We start from the raw sequence: 20,060 nt of genomic DNA, 5'->3' as shown, positions 1-20,060 counted from the left end.
ATAGAAAGTGCAGGGCACAGTATCGCTGAACAGTATAAAAGTAAAATCAACATGCAATTTTGGGGAACTTGCAGACTGATACCGCTCATTTTTAGACTATGTCAGACGCAGGTTGTGTAAAAACAATGTTATTTTTTGTGACTAACACACACACTATATGATAATAGTATACGTGTACTACTACATGCGACTTTTGAAGACCTACTTTCCGAAACTTATTTTAAGCGGGTCGCATCATACAGGGAATATAAAATTAGCGTGTATATTATTCACGAATACTTATAAGTATCGTATTATATAATATGACGTATTATATAATATATCGTATTATAAAACATGACGAATACAGTTTGTATCTATTCCATGGATCTTTTAATAAAAAGGTTTGCTTTATTTCACCGTATCCATTAACCTGTTAAGCGTCCGCCCCTGATGAGCTCGCTGCTAACGTACCGTCACGCTTTTTTTGTAATCAGCGATCATAGCACTGATGATAGTTTTTCAAAGTTAATATTGATTTTTATGCTTGTTATTCATACTGTAATTAACTGTAGGAAATTCTCTCTCTCTCTCTCTCTCTCTCTCTCTCTCTCTCGGAGTCCAGTCACTCGGCAAAGAAAAGTCATCTTCACTCCCGCAATTGGAAGAAAAGTTAGCTCAAATAGGTTATCAATATCACACTCCTCATCTAGTATTTGATTGATCTCACCTGAAGAAATATGCCTCCTTTTTTTCTTTGGGACATTCATTGTGAAAGACGCGAAATCCAATTTGTCTCGATAAACGCCCGAAGCGTATTGAAAGAAAACCAACAGGGACAGGCAGTTTTTTAGCATAAGCGACCACCAGGAAAGAGTTGCCAGGCTGGAAATAAGTTTCCCATGTGCTGAGAGTGTTACCAAATGATGTTCCTACACTTTCTATACGAGTAAACGTATTATTACGGGGCTGACGGCTTGACAAGCACAGTTAAAGTCTTGAACGTATATCCCGTTGAAGGCGCTACCGAGTAGATCGCGGTAAACGTATTATTACGTGGGTGACGCTTAACAGGTTATTATTGCATGTACAGTATTCTCATATTATTGTTATATTATCATTATGTGAAATACAAACGTAGTGATCATGCGCTATATGCGTGTTAAGGCTTCCGTGAAACAAAGATAGCATTCGGTTATTTTGGTTTAGGGATCAATTTCCATTTAAAGATAACCTTGGGGGAAAGTTTCGTCCCATCTGCCATACACGCTCAAATATATGCTTTCATGCTCAATAGTTTTGATTAAGATACATTAATCTCATTCGTTTACGGTCGAATTTGATGGGATATATCGAAGTTAAGGAGAGTTTCATCCATGTGCCAGATGCACAATAATTTAGCCATTTGTCATCTTGAACATGTTTTCTCGGCTTCAGTTTCAACTTGCAGCTTAAATTTAGCAATACATACTTCCTTAATTGCTGGTTTCTTCTCCATAACGAATGTGTAAATATTTAAGCCCTATGCTACTTTGAATTGCAACATAAGTACGGTAATTTGTTACTGTCGTACGATGGTTGAAATGCAAGTAAAGCTGCTGTTTTTATCCGATTCGGCTGTTCTTAGCAGAGAAGTTCGCTGTAAAAGTAGTATACAATCGAGAATAGAAAAGAAAAATTAGCTCATTTTGTCGCATTTAAAGCAAAATGCACAAAATTATTTCCAACTAAGGCAGCAGATACCTGATTTTGCAAAGAAATTAGATAGCTGATTCTGCGAACCTGTTTAAAAAAAAAAAAAGGAAAAGGTGAAAGTAAAAATTAAAAATGAAGATAAAATTACACAAGGACTCTATGTTTTGTCTCGCTACTTTTCCCTTGTCAAACGATTTGTAACCCACAGCACCTTTTCAACCACTTTTTTTTTTTTTTTTTTTTTTTTGACACTCGAGTTTGTATTAAGCTTACAGTTTCCTTTGTATGTAGCAAGAATTTTTCTTCGTCCTAGTCCTTGAGTTACGGATAGTAAAAATAAAGGAGTCCCCAAACTGAAAACCATAGAAATAAGGAAAGAGTAAGTAAAATATGGCACAGCTTTGGTTTGGCAGAATTTGCAAGTGTAAATAATGCAAAGCAACCTATTCGACGCAATCTTGACTTTCCACAGACGCTAAGGAACGACCAGAATTAAGATGAATTTTTCCCTCCTAGTCCACTTCGTGTGCGTGCGCGTGTCGTAATATTTAAAATCAAGAGTTTTTCCTTCCTAAAAATAAACATACCACTGTGTGCATCAGAGTGACATAACACCTGTATGCATTAGAGTGAACAAGTGCTAAAGTTTTTCTTTTGTTTATACGTAAGTTTGGAGAGAGTGAGAAAGAGACTGTGTGGCAATAGGGTGTAGACGATGCGAGAGAGAGAGAATATGGGCAGTAGTTACACAGATGTCATTCAAGTGGTTTGCGTACACTCTGCCGTATAAACGACTGTGACATCAGAATTTTTAACGGTAAGGAATAATTCTGATTCAGTTATTTTTGTTTCATTCGTTAAGTTCATTCTTCTAAGTAGATAATGATGATTGCATTCGACTTCTTAAATATGAATACCGTTCAACGAAATTTCCCGGCCCTTTTATATTGAGTAGTACTACACGTACCATAGATTACTTGATAAGTAGTCTATGCTAGACGTCCTATTCGTCTCTCTTAGATAGCTATGGAAAAGGTGAGGACGCAAATACTTTCAAATTAGGAGGAGGAAAAGCAAATGCCATTGATGAAAAGGTTAAAGTTCGCGTAATTATTCAAGTTCTTCAATGAGGAGTGTTCCAGTGGCCCTATGGAAATCCCGCGTCAAAAATAAGAATGAAACTAGGCGTGATCCTACCTCCAGCTTACTCGGGTGCGTGCTAAATTTAACTACTGTCAGGCGTAGTTTCACCAACGAAAATTAAAATAATCTACCATATTTTTATAAAATAAATGTTTTACATTTTGACGTTGATGTGATAAACAGATAAAGAATCCCATTTAATAACCTCGCAAAGACCTTAATGAATATGTTATTGTTCTGTAGTTAATATTTTGCTCCTTAAGATTACGGCTTTACGTTCATTTTATCAAAACACTATAGAATCTAGATGCTGATGTATACTCCAAAGCCACACGGCCAGGAATGGTGACATTACATTGTGTACATTTTTTTCACTTGAAGAATGTTGTAATTTATAGTAATTCCTCGTTTTAACGTTTAATTTATTGATTATTTTTACTTGGGTGTTCTGTCAGGTGTAGGCCACAGTATTATGGAGGTTTCAATGCAGGCTACAGTGTAATGGAGGTTTTACTGTACAGTATTATGGAGGTTGTATTGTACAACTGTGATCGGAAACGTTTATCATTTGTCATCCGCGTCATGCCATCCGGATAAAAGTAGTTCAAAAGGTTTATATAACCCCGGATTCCCGGAAGTTCAAAAGTCGGTTACAAAATTACGAGAAAACATGAAATACTGCATAGTAATCACCATTCGATTTAGTGATATTTCATGTATACTATTTTATCACCAGGTTTAGGTATACCATAATTTCTTTCCAAATGCTAGGCCCCGGGAGGACGCTTCCAAAATTTCTGGAATCTTCAGATGAAATTAAGCAGCCTTCATGTTTGAAAGCAGATCTCAACGAAAGTACGCTGAACCTCAGTCTAGGGTTTATTGAAGTATTTGTATAGAATAATCCCTTCATTGGTTCCAGATCGTATTATTTTTTTCTTTTTTTTTTCTGTTAGCTAATACAGAAGTATAGGTCTATGTAGCTAGTGATTTAGAACATCATGGTCCTATTGTGGTGCCATATTCGAAACTTGTCTTCGCAATCATTACAGTTACTGCAATCAAAGTGCAGAGAAGAATGAAAATAAAAAGATAATTATTTATTTATTTCTTGCATTGAGATATGAAGATCACTTTAAACGGTAGCTGTTTTATACGCATAAAAGATATCGGCGTTGTTAATTTCAAACAGCCATCACTATCGGGTGATGCAAGTGTAAGCGTTTATTCTTGATATATCTAGTCATGTATTTATTACATCTGTGAGAGCACATAATAGTTATATGTTTCCACATGTGTGGATCAGGGCTGTTGTTTTAAGTATGCCGAAGCTAGAACATAACTTTACTCTTTCTGTTTCCCGAAGTTCAGTTGTAACCATTCTTTCATGATATGATATATTAGGTTTTTGCTGAAGTCATTTGTTTGATGACACCATTTGATTCTCTCACTCTCTGCAATTCACACTATTTGTTGATTGCATGTGATGCCAGTTAGTCTCGAATGTGGCTTCGGAAACGAGGTTTCCTTTTATAAGTATGTAGACTCTGTCACAACGCCCACTGGACACTTGCCGCGAACATTCGTAATCGGCGTCCTGGTCTTTTAGAGCGGCCGAATGATTAATGGGATTGGCACGTGGGCAATATCTCTCTCTCTCTCTCTCTCTCTCTCTCTCTCTCTCTCTCTCTCTCTCTCTCTCTCTGTTGGAGGTGGGGACGGCGGGGCGAGAGACCGCTGTCTATTTTGCCATCGCAAACTTGAAGAATATTGGGTCTCTGGGTCCCGCTAGAGGGTTAGTGCCGTTAGTACTAAAAGCATCTTTGCAGCGTTCCTTCGACCCCTAGCTGCACGCCTTTTCGTTTACTTTTACTGTAGTACCTCCTTTTATATTCTCTTTCTTCCATCTGCCTTTCCACTCTCTGCTAACAGTTAATTCATTGTGCAATGCGAGGTTTTTCTCCTGTTACAGCTTCTAAACCATTCTGCTCTCGATATACTTTCTAGTCTTGAATGTCACCATAGGCCCCAGCGCTTGGCCTTTGGCCTAAATTCTATATGACTAACAACCATTAGTTTACATGATGCATTCGCTTTGCCTCCCCCCCAAAAAAAATTGTAAATAAGTATTTTCCCCTAGTATTTAATTAATAGCATTTGTGTACAGCATTTTCATGATAATAGTAATCCCCTAACAAGATTGTAAGGTTTTTTGAATATTTAATTGTTGATGATAAGGGATTTGGTAATGACCGAAGGTGGCTATTTATATTTTTTTTCTTAACACTTGTAACTTCCCTCTTTTATTATATTCTGTAATCAGCTGCATAGGAGACCAGGTGTCTGAAACTGTGGTGAATTTTAACGTTTTTAATAATCCTCCTAAATACAATGGTTTTGTTTTTATATAAAGTGAATGTTTGGAGCCTGAATTTAACTTGTTTACATAGCGAGTTGTGATTTGTATAATGGTCACTCATTCCTGTCGGGTTTCAGACCGTTTCGGGTCATTCAAAGATCCAGAACGCATTTGTTACTGGTTGTTTAATATTAATGTTTTCCCTGCCATGTAGTTGGTGTGTTTTTGTAGTACTATAGATGATAAGAGTAACTTTTTGTCCTCGGTTTCAAATCATTTCCCCTTGGGTGTTTGCAACGTTCGTTATTTGAGCGTTGATATGCATAATGTTCAAATTGTATCTCATTCACAGAGACAAAGATAGTTTAGACGGTTAATATCCCTTTGTATCGAGTATAGTTTGCGTGACGTCTTATCATTCAGTGAGCGGAATAGTCATGATTTTTATCATAAATTTATGCAATTTCTTTATGAACAAACCTCTAACATTCACGAACCTTCATTTCTTTGATTGCAGATGCAGCTTGGTCCTTCAAGTATTTTGGGATTAGTCATCATTTTCCCTCGCGTTTGTTGGTCTCGGTACGAAGCTCTCTCAGGTGATCAAGTAAGGATTGAAAAGGTGCCATTTCTGGCAGGTACAGAACAGAAGCATTCCTCAATAGACAACAGTCTTATATTCTATTCCTATCCGGTGATGCGGATGGAAATCAATTTACCTTGACCAAAGAAGCCATGAGGTTTTGTTTTAATTACCCACGGCCATCGGCAGCCTTCCCTTGTGAAAGTAAAAGAGGAAAAAGTCAACAGTCTCCCTCCACAGCCTCAGCGATGGGATAAATGTAGGCTTACTCCGGAATAATTGTACCACAGAAAAGAGAATAAGGAGATCAAATAAGATCTTCCGAAATAATGATTGATATTGTGATAACAATTTTTGATTAAAGAAAGTTAATTTACTAAGATGAAGAAGCAAGTAGCTACACAACAAAAGTAAGGTTTCAAAGTATTGTTGCTCTGCAGTGGTATAGTACAGTGGGTAGCACTCGGAGTTTCCAACCTCTGACAGATAATGAATAATAAATTATACTCAATTTGAACTCGTCCGTTAATAACCTGGGATTAGTGAACTGATCCATCGTCCATAGACTATTGTCACTTTTTTTCTGCTTGTAGGTATGGGAATTACAAGGAGAGGTTGGACTTGTATCAACAATGCTCGGTAGCAAGGGACTCGTTGACATATTGGACGAATCTGGACCCAGGAGGATGATTAGAGTCCGTGCTAAACACTCGGCAGAAGTCCTGTTGACGCTGCTTCAGAACAATCTGTCCTACAAGATTCTGGTTGAAGATCTCGCCTCTTACCTGAAGGTCGGTATGCAGTCAATGGAGACGATTTCTTGATAATTTTCTTAGCGAGGAATAATTATTCTGTTTAACTCACTCGCAGAAACATAGCAACTTAACATGATTAACTGGTTTGTGATAAATAGGAGCAAGTTCTTAAATGTTAGTCTATCTCCCATAAATCGCTTCGAGTGGGTTGGCCAAGACACCATTGCTGGAAATAAGCATAGCCACTGTGACAGTCTAATGAAGATTCCCTCTCTTGTGCAGCCTCTTTCCTTATTATCACATACACTGATAAGTTGGTATAATGAATATAGTATAACACCCCTGTCCATCCTCATCACAACAACTTCCACCATTTCATTGTAATGAGGGGGTAGCTACCATGTCTGGCATGCGGTTAATCAGTCACTAGCGAGGGATTTAATGCAATGTAGCAGTTACTTAAGTTCTTTGCAGCGTCCCTTCGGCCCCTAGCTGCAACTACTTTCGTCCTTTTACGCTACCTCCGTTCATATTCTTTTTTCCATCTTACTGCCCACCCTCTCCAAACAATTGTTTCATAGTGCAACTGCTTTGAGGTTTTCTTCCTGTAACACCTTTCAAACCTTTTACTGTCAATTTCCGTTTCAGCTCTGAATGGCCTTAGCTGCCCCAGTGCTTGGCACAATGCCAAAAATCTATATAAATCAAATCAAATCAAAATCAGGTCACTATCGTATTTCTTTTACATTAACCTTCTCAACTTCTTTACCTTTCCCTCTACACGATACTAACATTAGGTACTTTGATATATCTGTAAGCCTTCACTCACTGACTTAACATTTGGTTTGGCTCATCCTGTTCCTCATCCACCTGGTCAAGGGTGTGGGTATATAAGCTATTCATAAGCTTTTGCTTCTGCTTGTACTGTTTCTGTGGCCCATAGGGTTCTTTATTACTTCCGTAAATCTAATTTTCCTCCTTTCATCTTGATGGATCTACAGCTTGCAGTTATAGTAAAAAGACCACTCACTCTGCCTCTCATATGTCAGCTAATTCTTCTCTCAGCTGGTCCATTTCACTGTGTCGAGATCGTCCCACTCTGACCTTGCCTAACGTCCTCCCAAGTACTTTCTGGAAGTAAGGTTTGTGGGGTTCTTGCGTCTTGAAAAGATTAGTAAGGCGTCGGGCCAAAACTGTGCTCACGCTCAGTTTCTCAAGCATTTTGCAGTAACTTGGCTTATTCCTGAGGTAGAGTGAACTGGACATTAAACAAAATTTGTGGCCTGATATTTTGTTAATATAAAAATTGTAACAATATGTGACAATAACATATATATGTACATATTAGATAATTTTAATTTATTGCAGGAGAAGGAAGGACAACCAAGAAGAAGATCGTCAAACACTTGCTCCAGCTCATCTTGCCCTCGGCCGTTGTCCGATTCTTACATGACCCTCGATCAGGTAGTCCTAATAAATAGCGTATTATCCAGCCTGACCAAAAATTTCATAGAGAAGAGAAGCACAAAGTTTAATCGAGTCATCATGTATCCGAGTCTTTTCTTACCTTTTACGCTTTCTGCTTTATTTTTCATTCAGATTGAATGGTACTTGAAAGAGCTCAACACGACACATTCTTCCCGACTGAGCGTAACTTCCATTGGCAAATCGATAGAAGGACGTGACATTTGGCTGGTACACATCAGACCACGAAGGTGCAGTGTGGGTGGCGCGGTTTGGATAGAAGCGGGTAAGGTCTTTTCCTAGCGCCGTTTCAAATTAACACATTGTAGTTAGATTTAGTGGCATTAATTTATAGTTTTAGATTGAGAGTGGTGGTATTTTGTGGTTGTTAGATTGAGAGTGGTATTATTTTATAGTTGTTAGGTTTTGAGTGGTGATATTTTCCCGTCGTTAGATTTAATGGTATTTTGCATTGATAACATTTAGATTCTTCTATTTTTAATAGCCACACTTGCTTCTTAATTACTCAGTATCCTAATGGTTTATTTGCAATTTCGTATTCAAGATTACTTATGGAAAGTTTATCCGAAAATATTAGGTAATAAAGAATATATAGGTCATTGTGCCATTGGATGGCGAATTTGAATTGTGAAATCTCTGGAAATTGATTGTTTGTTGAGTGTCATCTAGTTGTGGAGCCACGTATTCAGTCAAAAGGTCAAGGTGTAAACATCTGCAGTAATTGATATCTCGAAGGAAATCGGACCAATGATTGCACATGTTCCCACACTACACATTCCCCTTTGAAACTATCACGATGACGTTCAACTAGTCACATGGGGATTTGTTCTGATCCTCAGATTCGTCACTTTGTGTTTTCAGTTTCCCTGTAACACGAAAGGCTGCCTCATCATTCAAACAAACTAGCCCGAAGAACGTTTCATCTTCCAGCATGTTAACTGCAAACTCTCTTTCGTCTTGGTTTATCAATTGGCTCTCGAGTACCTGTATGAGTTGCACTTTGTAAGCGTACAATCAATCGTAAGTCGTAGGATTTTGTGCAATGTTGAACGTGGTAGCTATAGGCCCAAGTGTTCGGCAGCAGTACGGAGGGAGTTTGTAGGAGAACGATCAAAAGCTTGTCTTACACGATCGATGTTTTCTGAAGATGTTGCTGGTCGTCCACTCCTGCCTTTATCCAACATTGTCCCTGTCTCCATAAAATACTTAGTTCTATAGTTTCGCCGAGTCTGCTTATCCGATTTTGTTTTGATAAATCATGAAACACATTGTGCCTTTTCTTGAGGAGCACTGGCTATTTTTTTAGGGGTTCATTTAACAGTACCTCTTTCATCGTGAAGGGCACATGATATACACTAATGCAGTGTGATGAAAAACTTTGATAACTGCTGAGTACATAGAACAAATCAGATTAAGATATCTTATCAATGGCTTTTGTAGTATGTATTTATGTGTATGTATTATATTGTTTTAATGTAAATGGGATTGATGGATACCCTGTATATTCTAAGGAAACTTCATAATGAAAACGAGTGACTCACCGTGATCTGACTACCCCTATAGGTATTCACGCTCGTGAATGGATATCGCCAGCTGTGATTCTTCATGAGTTCCTTGTTTTTAGAAGACTGCTCCCGAATAGAAACCCACCCTGGACATTTCATCGTCCAATAATGGCTAATCCTGATGGGTACCTCTATTCGTGGACATCTAATCGTCTTTGGCGGAAAAACAGAAGAATAAATAGTGGTGGTTGTGATGGCGTTGATCTGAACCGCAACTGGGACTTTAAGTTCGGCCTATTTGCATCAGACAACCCTTGCAGCGAGGATTATCGAGGCTCTGCTGGATTCTCGGAACCAGAAACCCAAGCCCTCAAAGATGCCATGTTGGCAGTTGCAGGAACGTCCAACCTCTTGATGGTGATAACCTTTCACAGCTATGGCCAGTACATTCTGTACCCTTGGGGATGGACGACTGAAGAAGCTCCTGACACTCAGAAAATGATCGGAAGGGAGAGCTCTGGGCGACTGCCGCCAAGAAAAGATATGGGACTGTGGTATCAAGTGGTCAATGCGGGAGGCGGTCTGTATCTAGCTTCTGGAACCACTGATGATTGGGCAAAAGGTGTACTACACGTGAACTATTCCTATACCGTAGAGCTAAGAGACGAAGGTGCTCAAGGGTTCGTTCTATCGCCAGATCAAATCAAGCCATGCAGTGAGGAAATATGGGATGGAATGAAAATATTGCTGAGAGCTGTAGGACCAGGGGAACATATCTTTCTGTAGAGATTAAACGGATCACCTGAAAAAAAGCGACCCCAACACACGCTGGGGTCGCTTTTCTTCAGGTGGAAAATATTGGGGTCGCTTTTTTCTTAAGGTGAGGAATTAACAGGGATTACAGTAAGGCCGTGGCGGAACGGCGCTTCGCACCTTATCCGCATATTTAAAGATTCTTGGCAAGCTCGGTATGTGGCAAGAGGTAATGTTGCGCTGCGTGCGCTAGCCACAGGGATTACAGTAGGTTTGATTATTTTTGTACTGAAATTCCAAGACAATACGCTTTTGATTAACTATTGATTGTTTGTCTAAATTTGTGTTTTTAACAAATGTTAATAAAGCAGTTTTTAATGAATATATATCTATATTTTTTTTCTCCTTTTTTCTATAATATTAAAGTGGGCACCTGAAGATTGGAGACACCAACAAGCAGGGGTCGTTTATCTTCAGGTGGAAAATATTGGGATCGCTTTCCTTCAGGAGGAAAATATCGGAGTCGATTTTCTTCAGGAGAGGTATTAGGGGTCGCTAATCTAAAGGTGATCCGATTAAACGCATACAGTGAAGGTAACCAGACTATCGGGTCATTGTATCTTCTTGTTCTTTATGCAGCTGCTATTCCAGTGTTTTATTGCTATCTTTTCATTTTATCAGGTTATGGACATTCGTACAAAGATAAAAGGCCTTCAGTAATGAATTAGATCATTCTTCCGTTCATATACTGTTCTTGAAATATCCCGATTAAACAGCATACTATCTGTTTATGTCAAAGTCGAAATCATTCACGCACCTCAAATGGCTTGGAAGACCTATCTTGTAGAAGCTTCCACGCAGTCCTAAATAATTACCACCAATTTGAGGAATACACTTTTTCTTTTTTTATATTGTGCGGAAAAATCTTCGTTTGAATTTGTTACTCAAGCAATATTCTGTTGATATTTATCCAGACTAACTTTTTGGAGAGAATGCTTTCAAAAAGGAAGTGAGTCTCTGTAACTGGCTTTTTATTTTGCTCTGCGAATTTTTTTTTTGTTTCTTTGTTTTAACTACCACAGACAAAATTACTTCCTTTATTACTCAATTTCTCTTTCAACGACCATATCATGCTTAGGGGAAGGACCTAAGCTGGCATAAGGTAAATTTAACTTATAAATACTATAAAAAATGTATTAGTGATTATTAACTACACGTTGGAGGAAACCACTTCATCATATGTGTCCACCAGTGAACAATCTGGAATTGTTTTATCACGAGGAAATATAACATTTATTTGTTTGGTTTTTGTTTCACCCAGAATAAAGAAAAGGAAAAGTTAAATACATACCGACTAAGTTGCAAGTTAATGAATCCAACGATGTTAGAATATAAAGAAATGCTACGCCATGTGTGACAAAGAAGAAATAAGACATAATAGAGAAAAAGACACCCAAAAAGTTAGACACCGCAGACGCAACGGGGGCGCCGTTGCAAAGGGAAAGCCCATGAACCCCTACACCAGTTATGTTACGTCATGAGGCGTCTCGTGGTTGCCATAGTAACAGCGTCGTTATTGTTGAACTTGCATCATAGCGACCCTCACAACATCATGGAAACACTGTATCCTTTTAAGGGCTATTTGTTTAAATAGCTTTTCATTTGCTATTCAAGATGAAATGAAGTGAAATAATCATCTACCGTCGTCTCGTCGAAAGGTGAATTATTGAAAAAAAAAAAAAAAAGCTCTTCTTCAAACGCAGAAGTTGAGATTCTACTGAACAAACAGGAGGGTTAATTTGTAAATAGACGATTCGGAAGAAAGTGGTTTATTGTTGGTATGAGTAGGAGCGAATAGCAAATTTTATCGAAATGTTTTTCATTTTTTCACTTCAACTTATGACAAATTGATAAAAGGACTATATAACCCCAGCACTAATCGAGCTACATTGGCTCCCAGTAAAACCAAGAATATAAAATACTACTTACAATCTTTAAAGCACTAAGATATGGCGAACCATCGTACTTGGGAAACTGCTTAAGCTTCTTTAAACCTGAAATGAATACTGTAATCGGACACGCAAGTGAAGCATAATGGAACCTAGAACAAATTGTAAGTCAGGCGAGAGAGCGTTTGTACATTTTACAACAAGAATATATAACAAAATACCGCCTGAAGTAAAGATCTTACAAGATGAAAGCAAATTTTAAAAAGAACTAAAGAGACTGCTATTCTGCAGGAGGTATGATACTGACGAGAAAACACCAAAAGACAGTTATAACATAGAAGCACCTTATTTTGAAAACGTACAAGGGGCAGCCAGAGAGGGAATCATCCCTGTGGAAGGCTGTATGTAAAACCGAACGTGAATAGTGACTCTTATGACCTTATTAAATAAAGTCATTCCATGTTTGTAGAGCATTAATTTTTTTGCGTGGGAACTATGAGAAAAAAAGTAATAATCTTTCTTATGCCGGATTTTGGAAAGTGCCGAATGTGTCGAAAATCTCTTGTTATTAATCTTTCGAAAATCAGTAGCTTTCGTACTAATGAATCTTTCGAAAATCAGTAGCTTTCGTACTAATGAATCTTTCGAAAATCAGTAGCTTTCGTACTAATGAATATTTCGAAAATCAGTAGCTTTCGTACTAATTAATCTTTCGAAAATCGGTAGCTTTCGTACTAATTAATCTTTCGAAAATCAGTAGCTTTCGTACTATAACCTTTCATGAGCAAATATTTCCTGATCGTTGATATGAGAAGCAATTAACAGCGGTTGTCCCTTAAGCCGCCTGTAGTACCTCCATTATCATTCTCTTTCTTCCGTCTTGCCATCCACCATCTTCTAACAATCGTTTCATAGTGTAACTGCTTTGAGGTTTTCCTCCTGTTACACATTCCGAACATTTCTACTCGCAATTTCCCTTTCAGCGCTGAATGACCACGTAGGTCCCAGTGCTTGGTCTATACATATATTCCATTCCACCAGTTTTGTGTTAGTTCGAAGTATACATTCGTTTAGACAAGGTCGTCTTTGACCCCAAATCCCAAAAACACAACTTTCAAGAAAGTAACGATCAGTAATTCAAGCAATTCGTGAGTTTTTAATTTGAATTTTGCCTCGTTAAAAGCTGTTTCCACCTCTTCTTGTGGGGATGTGTAATCGTGCGTTGGCAGTTGCCTTATGAATAGAAGAACTAATCTAAACGAATAGCAATAAGTTTTGCTGCATTCATGCAAATCGGTCTACATGAAAAAAAAAAAGATTTATAAAAGGTCAGCCTTGCATGATTCAGCAGACAGATGCTTGCCTTAGAGCAACGAACGTATATATACGTACTACCTGTTTCAGAAGAAAAAGACTCGTCCAAACGAAGCGCAGAGTGCTCAGCGGCGAGGTTGGTATGGTATTAGTGTGCCACCTCGGTGGTCGCGGGTTCGATTCTCGGCCATTCCATTGAGGAGTGAGAGATGTGTATTTCTGGTGGTAGAAGTTCACTCTCGACGTGGTTCGGAAGTCACGTAAAGCCGTTGGTCCCGTTGCTGAATAACCACTGGTTCCATGCAACGTAGAAGCACCATACAAACAAAACAACGAAACGCAAAGAAACCCAATACAGTATTATGTGTATATGGTTATCATATGTGTGATAAATTATAATTAGTATATATATATATACTGTGTGTGTAAAACCAGTCACTGAAATTAAAGCGTATCCGTCATAAAACCTATCAAATAAATGGGGAGCAAGGTCTACAAGTCTATTGTAATTCAGAAGGGATAACTAAATACTGAGCAGTTCGAGTTTTGAGAAAAGATTACAATTATGGGAAATCATTCAGTTTCATTCATATTGTTGATTATTCCTTTGGTAGAAATATAAAACTCCAGAAACTGCTTGCTGTGCTTTATTCCTATTCCTTTAGAATTTCGATATACACTGACTAACTTATTTACAGTTTTATAGTTAAGTAAACAAAAGATAAACTGTCATACGAGTAATGTTACAAATAGATTGGATATTTACAGTAGAGTAGTTAAGTTGTTTTCAGATAAAACAGTATGTACACAAACAACTAAACAAGTAGTTAACATAAACATCCCCCCTTTCTTTGGGTTGACAAAAATAAGAAACTAAAAACCAAAATTGAATACAAACATCAAAAATAAGGAACAACAGTAGGATACATTGTAAACATTAAATATAAAAACAATAAATTATTCGCCTCATCTTTTCTTGCAGACGATCTGATCTCCTTGGCAATTTAGGCATGTCGCAAATAGGATGCTAGCTTGTTTGTTCATTCATTAAACGTTGGTTTTCCCTCAATTTACTACGGTTTCTTCCATTTCTGGTATTGCCGATGAGTCCTGTGTAGTTGGACGGATATGAATTTCTATTCTTCTATAAATCCCTCCTTCCTTTCCTTCAATTATATAGGATCAGTTTCCTTGTGCATGGCTAATGAGCCCTTTTACCCCAACCCTTCTTGTCTGGATTTTGATAATACAGGTTGCCCCTCGTTTAATGGGTGTCATATCTCTTGCAGTTTTATCATAATATTTCTTTATGGATTCTCTCCGGGTTTCCCTTTTTTGAGAAACTGGATTGTCATAGTTCATAATTTCATGGAATTATCGACCGTAATTTACGTCCAAACATCATCTGAGCTGGACTTAAGTTAGAGTCTTGACGTGGTGTATTTCTCAGCTCTAGTAACGCCAAATATTGATCGTTACCATCTGCACGCGTCTTCTTCATCATATTTTTTACTATTTTAACTGCCGCTTCAGCCTTCCCATTTCCTTGAGGATGTCCCGGAGATGACATCCTGTGCTCTATACCCCACTCTTTAACAAAAACTTTAAACTGAAACGAGCTGAATTGCGGTCCTCCATCGGACACTAATTGGGTAGGAATACCGTATCTAGCAAACATCTTCTTGATTATCGCTATCACATGATTTGAAGTTGTTGACGTTAGAAACTCTACTTCAGTGAATGAGGAATAATAATCACAATGACTAAAATAATTTCTTCCAACAATCTCAAACAAATCTAATCCAATTTTATTCCAGGGTCTGCCTCCGTCATCAACATCCATCAAAGATTCCTTCTGATTTCGAGGTTATACTGTTGGCAAATGTCACATGAATTGACCATTTGCTTTATTTCTTTCGACATCCCCGGCCAGAATACTGCATCTCTTGCTCGTCGCATCATGCATCGTAACCAAGATGAGCTACATGAAGTTTCGTTTTGATGGAATTTCGTAGTTTACTAGAATCAGTATACGAGTTCCCTTTAGAATGATGCCGTCTTGGTAACTCATGGAATCTCTAAAATCGAAGTAAGGCTTTAATACTTCCGGAATTTTGTCTTTGCGATCAGGCCATCCTTCCTTGATTACAGACAATAATTCTTGCAGCTCTTCATCGTTTCTGGTGGCGTCTCTTACTTCCTTTAAAATTGAATCGGGGTAATTTTTCAGTGAATCTATCATCCTTACCAATGTGTCTCTATTTTCCTCTTTGGGGCAGGCCCTGCTAAGGGTATCGGCTAACAATAGGCTTTTTCCGCTTTTGTACTGATATTCGACGTCGTACCGGTTCAACCTCATCATTAAAACTTGTAAACGCATTGGAGCTTGACTTAATGGCTTTTCGAGGATTGAAGAAAGAGGCTTATGGTCATTATGAACAATAACACGTCGCCCAAAAGTATACTGGTCAAATCGCTCTAAACCAAAAACCACAGAAAGAACTTCCTTTTCAATCTGAGCCCAGTTACGTTCGTTTCTAGCTAAGGTCCTTGATGCGTATTCTATTGGACTTCCTTCCTGCATAATGACTGCACCAATACCATCCTTGCTGCTGTCAACCTGCAATACAAGCTCCTTACTTTGATCAAAATAAGCTAGAACTGGTGTACAGGTGACCTTTTCTTTGATCACTGAGAAAACGCGAGTGCACTCATCATTCCATTCAAACTTTGAGTTCTTTCTTGTCAGCTCTCGGATAGGTTCTAAATCATCAGCCAGATTGGGTAAAAACCTTGATAGATATTGCACCATTCCACAAAACCTCCGAATTCCTGAAATATCGGTAGGGGCAGGCATTTCTTTAATGGCCTTACCTTATTTTCATCAACCGTCACACGGGATGATGTTAAACGATGTCCCATGAACGCGATTTCCTTTTTCTATAAACAGATTTCTCTTCATTTAGTTTGATATTTTTTTCTTGACAACGCTTCTGTAGTGACTGAAGATTTTGTTCGTGATCACGCATTGCGTCGTGTTCCTCATTTCCAAAACCAACGACCACAATATCATCAGCTACACAGTATACACCCCGAAGCCCCTCCAATGCCCTCATTTAATTTTCGCTGAAATATTTTTTTTCACTGCTCACCTTCAGCCCGAAAGGTAGACGAGCCCATCGATATCTACCAAAGGGGGTAATCATTGTTGTTAACTTACTGGATTCTTCATCCAGTCGTATATGCCAAAAAGCCTCTTGAACATCCAGTTTGCTAAATATCTTGGCATGTTTTAGACTTGGCAGTATATCCTCCAAAATTGGTAATTTGTAAATATTCCCCTTTTAAGAGCTTTGTTGAGTGGCTGAGGATCGATACATATTCTTAACTTTCCATTTGTTTTTTGAACGACTGCCATTTGACTAACCCAGTCAGTTGGTTCAGTCTCCGGAATTAAAACTCCTCTTTCACAAGAGAGTGTAACTCTTTTTGAACCTTTGATTTTAATGCAATGGGTAAACGTTTCGGCACGGTTAACTATTCTTGCTGGTAATGTAGAATCTACATTAAGTTTTAACCTCTCCAAGGTCACCAAGGTCACTCATCTCATGGTCTATGTCAATTTTTGATACAAATGCTTTACCATTGACAAACACGAATCCCATCTCTTGACATGTCTCTGACCCAAGTAACACATTAGGTCATTTGAAACCACAATGAAGGTTTTTACACTTCTAATTTCATCATTTTGGGGTTCTTCACATTCAATGTCGTCTCGCCAATGGGCGAAAGCTTGGATTTATTCCACATGGCGAGTTTCACAGACGTTGGTCGCACTTGATCCCTTTTGACATACCTTTGACATATTGCATTCACGTCAGCACCCGTATCCAAATGAAATTCTAACCTCGGCATCGTTTACAATTAACAATGCAGTTAATCTATTTGAATTTTTTTCATTGCAACCGGTGGCATCCACATGTAATGATCGTAGCCTTCATCTGCCTCTTCGTTCTTCTCTTTAACAATTTTAACTGTTTTCTTACACACAGCCTTGAAATGGTTTCTTCCTTTACATGCTTCACAGACTTTTCCCCATGCTGGGCATTTGGATTTTTCAAATTCATGCTTATACCCACAAAATCGACACTTCACGGCATACCTGTCCATATTTTTTGAGTCCGTAAAATCCTTATTAAAGGAACCATCTGTAGTTTTGGTTTCTCAATTGTTCACCTTATTAACATTCTCAGAACCAACTTCGCACATCCTCTTTAGCACAATTAACGGTTGCTTCATAAGCCAAACATATCTTCGACAGCTTTTTCTAAATTTAAGTTTCTTTCTCGAAGTAGCACGCCTGTAGTAGTCCCTGTCACTGAAAACACAATTTTATCCCTTATCATTCGCTCTTTTTCTTGAAAATTACATTTATCGGCCTGAACCTTGAGTTCTATCAAAAATGAATTAAATGGCGTTTGTATGTAATTTTCCAAAACCTGAAGGACTGTAACACTTCACTGGTACGAGGACAACAATACTCTTCTAATCTCCTAATTACATCATCAGGATTATCTTTCTGCTCCTCTGTTTCAAAATTAAAACTGGTCAAATATTTCTACCATTTGTGGTCCTGCGCAATGGAGTATAATTGCAACCTTCGTTTTCTTGGGTTTAGAACTAGCTCCGCTTGCTGTCATATAGATGTCCACTTGTCTCCTCCATTTTTTGAAAGTATCAGCAAGATTATCATCCAAGGGGTCTAGTGGTGGAGGCAAACGAAACACAGATTCAGCCATTTTCTTCAGGAAAACACGTTTTGTAGCAATAGTCTTCTTTCTTCTTTTTTTTTTTCTTTGGATTCTTTAAATAACCGCTGCCACCATGTTGATTTCCTTTGGTAGAAATATAAAACTCCAGAAACTGCTTGCTGTGCTTTATTCCTATTCCTTTTAGATTCGATATACACTGACTAAACTATTTACAGTTTTATATTAAGTAACAAAGAAAATAAATGTCATACGAGTAATGTTACAATAGATTGGATATTTACAGTAGAGTAGTTAAGTTGTTTCAGATAACAGTATGTACACAAACAACTAAACAAGTAGTTAACATAAACACATATAGCCAAGATATTAGAAACGATATTGAGTGCAATTATAATGCTATGCAATTTTCATCATCCAATCGCCAACAATGGCCTTCAAATGGTTGAAAGATCATCGATGTTGAATCATGGGATGGGATCTGCATTCAGGTATTTCTTGGAAACTTTTAGTTTATATTCTTCTGATGTTTACTAAACTGCAATTAATATAATTTACTGTTATTACCTTTAAATGTTTTTTTTCATTTTGATATTCTTTTATTTTTACAACATAATCATAATGAACATAATATTACTTTGACAGTTGACCGTAAACTATGATGATGATAGCTTGAGAAGAATTTTAAGCATTCGCTTTTTTTTTTCTTTCTTGGTGTGGTAGTTCGTCGATTGGTGATGCCAAAGCATCCTGTAGTGGATCCGGTGGAAATTATGTCGATCATGTTATCATTTATGTTGTCCTTACACTGGAAATCACGAGAGGTGTGTTGGTCGGCCCATGGTCGGTTGGAGCCATCAGAGCAGCCAGCTCGAGCGTGATCTGGGCAGCTAGGAGTGGGTTGGTCACAACACCCGTTAAAAATCCGCGCAGCAGTGCTACTGCCCATCAGCACAGAGTCAAGGATGATGAATGTGCTTCTGGAGATCCCACCGGAAATGCAAGAGACATTCCGAGAACAAAGTCGCTGGAAGATCACCAAGATGCTTCTCATTTCCTGATGTTTCCACCTTTAGTGAGTCTCGACGCCATCGAGGTTGGGTGGTGGATTTTACTTGGCAGATTGTCACCCCCATTGTTTCTTCTTACAAAACTTTCCTTGACAGCCAGTTTCTCCAGCTAATCAGTAGACTGACAAACTTTGATCATAATGTCTCTTAGGTAATATTTATGAAAGGATTGTTGTATCCTTCATGTATAGCTATTCATCCTAGCTTGTTCGTGGATTCTTGTCTAGAAACATACATTTCTTTATATTGCATTTATGGTGAATAATTTAGCATACCTAATCTTTATGTCTTCATTTCGATATTCTCCCATGACACAACTTGTTACGCCACATCAACGCTCTCAATTTTTAGTTTGTTTATGAGAGTTAGGTAGTTACTCCAAATCCTGACTCAATGAGTACCACCATGCTTCACAGTGTGCTTATCATCTCCTTGGGAAGCTTTGCTCTTCATTAAGAGAGTGGACTCATAGAAGACCTACACAAGTTTTATTCACCTCACCAGAAGGCATATTCCCGAACAGCGCCTCAGTGGCGTGGTTGGTACAGTGTTGGCGTCCCACCTCGGTGGTCGCGAGTTCGATTCTCGGCCATTCCATTGAGGAGTGAGAGATATGTATTTCTGGTGACAGAAGTTCACTCTCGACGTGTTCGGAAGTCACTGTAAAGCCGTTGGTCCCGTTGCTGAATAAACCGCTGTTC

At 38.3% G+C, this 20,060-nt stretch overlaps 3 protein-coding genes across 3 annotated transcripts in view; all 3 read left to right on the top strand.

Annotated features, from left to right (window-relative positions):
* Positions 1 to 2,353: 2,353 nt before the first annotated feature.
* Positions 2,354 to 8,516, top strand: LOC135201957 (carboxypeptidase A6-like). The gene is made up of 6 exons (XM_064231238.1): positions 2,354 to 2,491; positions 5,694 to 5,783; positions 6,353 to 6,550; positions 7,883 to 7,978; positions 8,114 to 8,264; positions 8,509 to 8,516. The coding sequence occupies exons 2-6, from the start codon at positions 5,694 to 5,696 to the stop codon at positions 8,514 to 8,516; spliced, it is 543 nt and encodes a 180-aa protein (XP_064087308.1). The 5' UTR covers positions 2,354 to 2,491.
* A 1,156-nt stretch (positions 8,517 to 9,672) lies between these two features.
* On the top strand, positions 9,673 to 10,290 carry LOC135201956 (carboxypeptidase B-like). The gene has a single exon (XM_064231236.1). The coding sequence runs from the start codon at positions 9,673 to 9,675 to the stop codon at positions 10,288 to 10,290; it is 618 nt and encodes a 205-aa protein (XP_064087306.1).
* Positions 10,291 to 18,748: 8,458 nt separating this feature from the next.
* The window catches only part of LOC135201955 (uncharacterized), a 63,590-nt gene continuing 62,278 nt past the window's right edge, over positions 18,749 to 20,060 (top strand). Inside the window, 2 exon segments of the mRNA XM_064231235.1 lie at positions 18,749 to 18,780; positions 19,013 to 19,385. Coding sequence (XP_064087305.1) covers positions 18,749 to 18,780; positions 19,013 to 19,385 — 405 coding nt within the window.

The sequence above is a fragment of the Macrobrachium nipponense genome, chromosome 30 (assembly GCF_015104395.2).
Source record: "Macrobrachium nipponense isolate FS-2020 chromosome 30, ASM1510439v2, whole genome shotgun sequence".
Lineage (NCBI taxonomy): Eukaryota > Metazoa > Arthropoda > Malacostraca > Decapoda > Palaemonidae > Macrobrachium > Macrobrachium nipponense.
Note: the sequence above shows the minus strand (reverse complement) of the source record. Positions and strands in the feature narration are given on the sequence as shown.

What these genes read in the sequence shown, in the direction of transcription:
- LOC135201956 (XM_064231236.1), top strand. Translation starts at nt 9,673, where the DNA reads ATGGCTAATCCTGATGGGTACCTCTATTCGTGGACATCTAATCGTCTT.
- LOC135201957 (XM_064231238.1), top strand. Translation starts at nt 5,694, where the DNA reads ATGCAGCTTGGTCCTTCAAGTATTTTGGGATTAGTCATCATTTTCCCT. An exon ending in AAGCTCTCTCAGGTGATCAA is followed by an intron (nt 5,784 to 6,352) that starts GTAAGGATTGAA and finishes TTCTGCTTGTAG; the next exon opens with GTATGGGAATTACAAGGAGA. An exon ending in CTTACATGACCCTCGATCAG is followed by an intron (nt 7,979 to 8,113) that starts GTAGTCCTAATA and finishes TTTTTCATTCAG; the next exon opens with ATTGAATGGTACTTGAAAGA.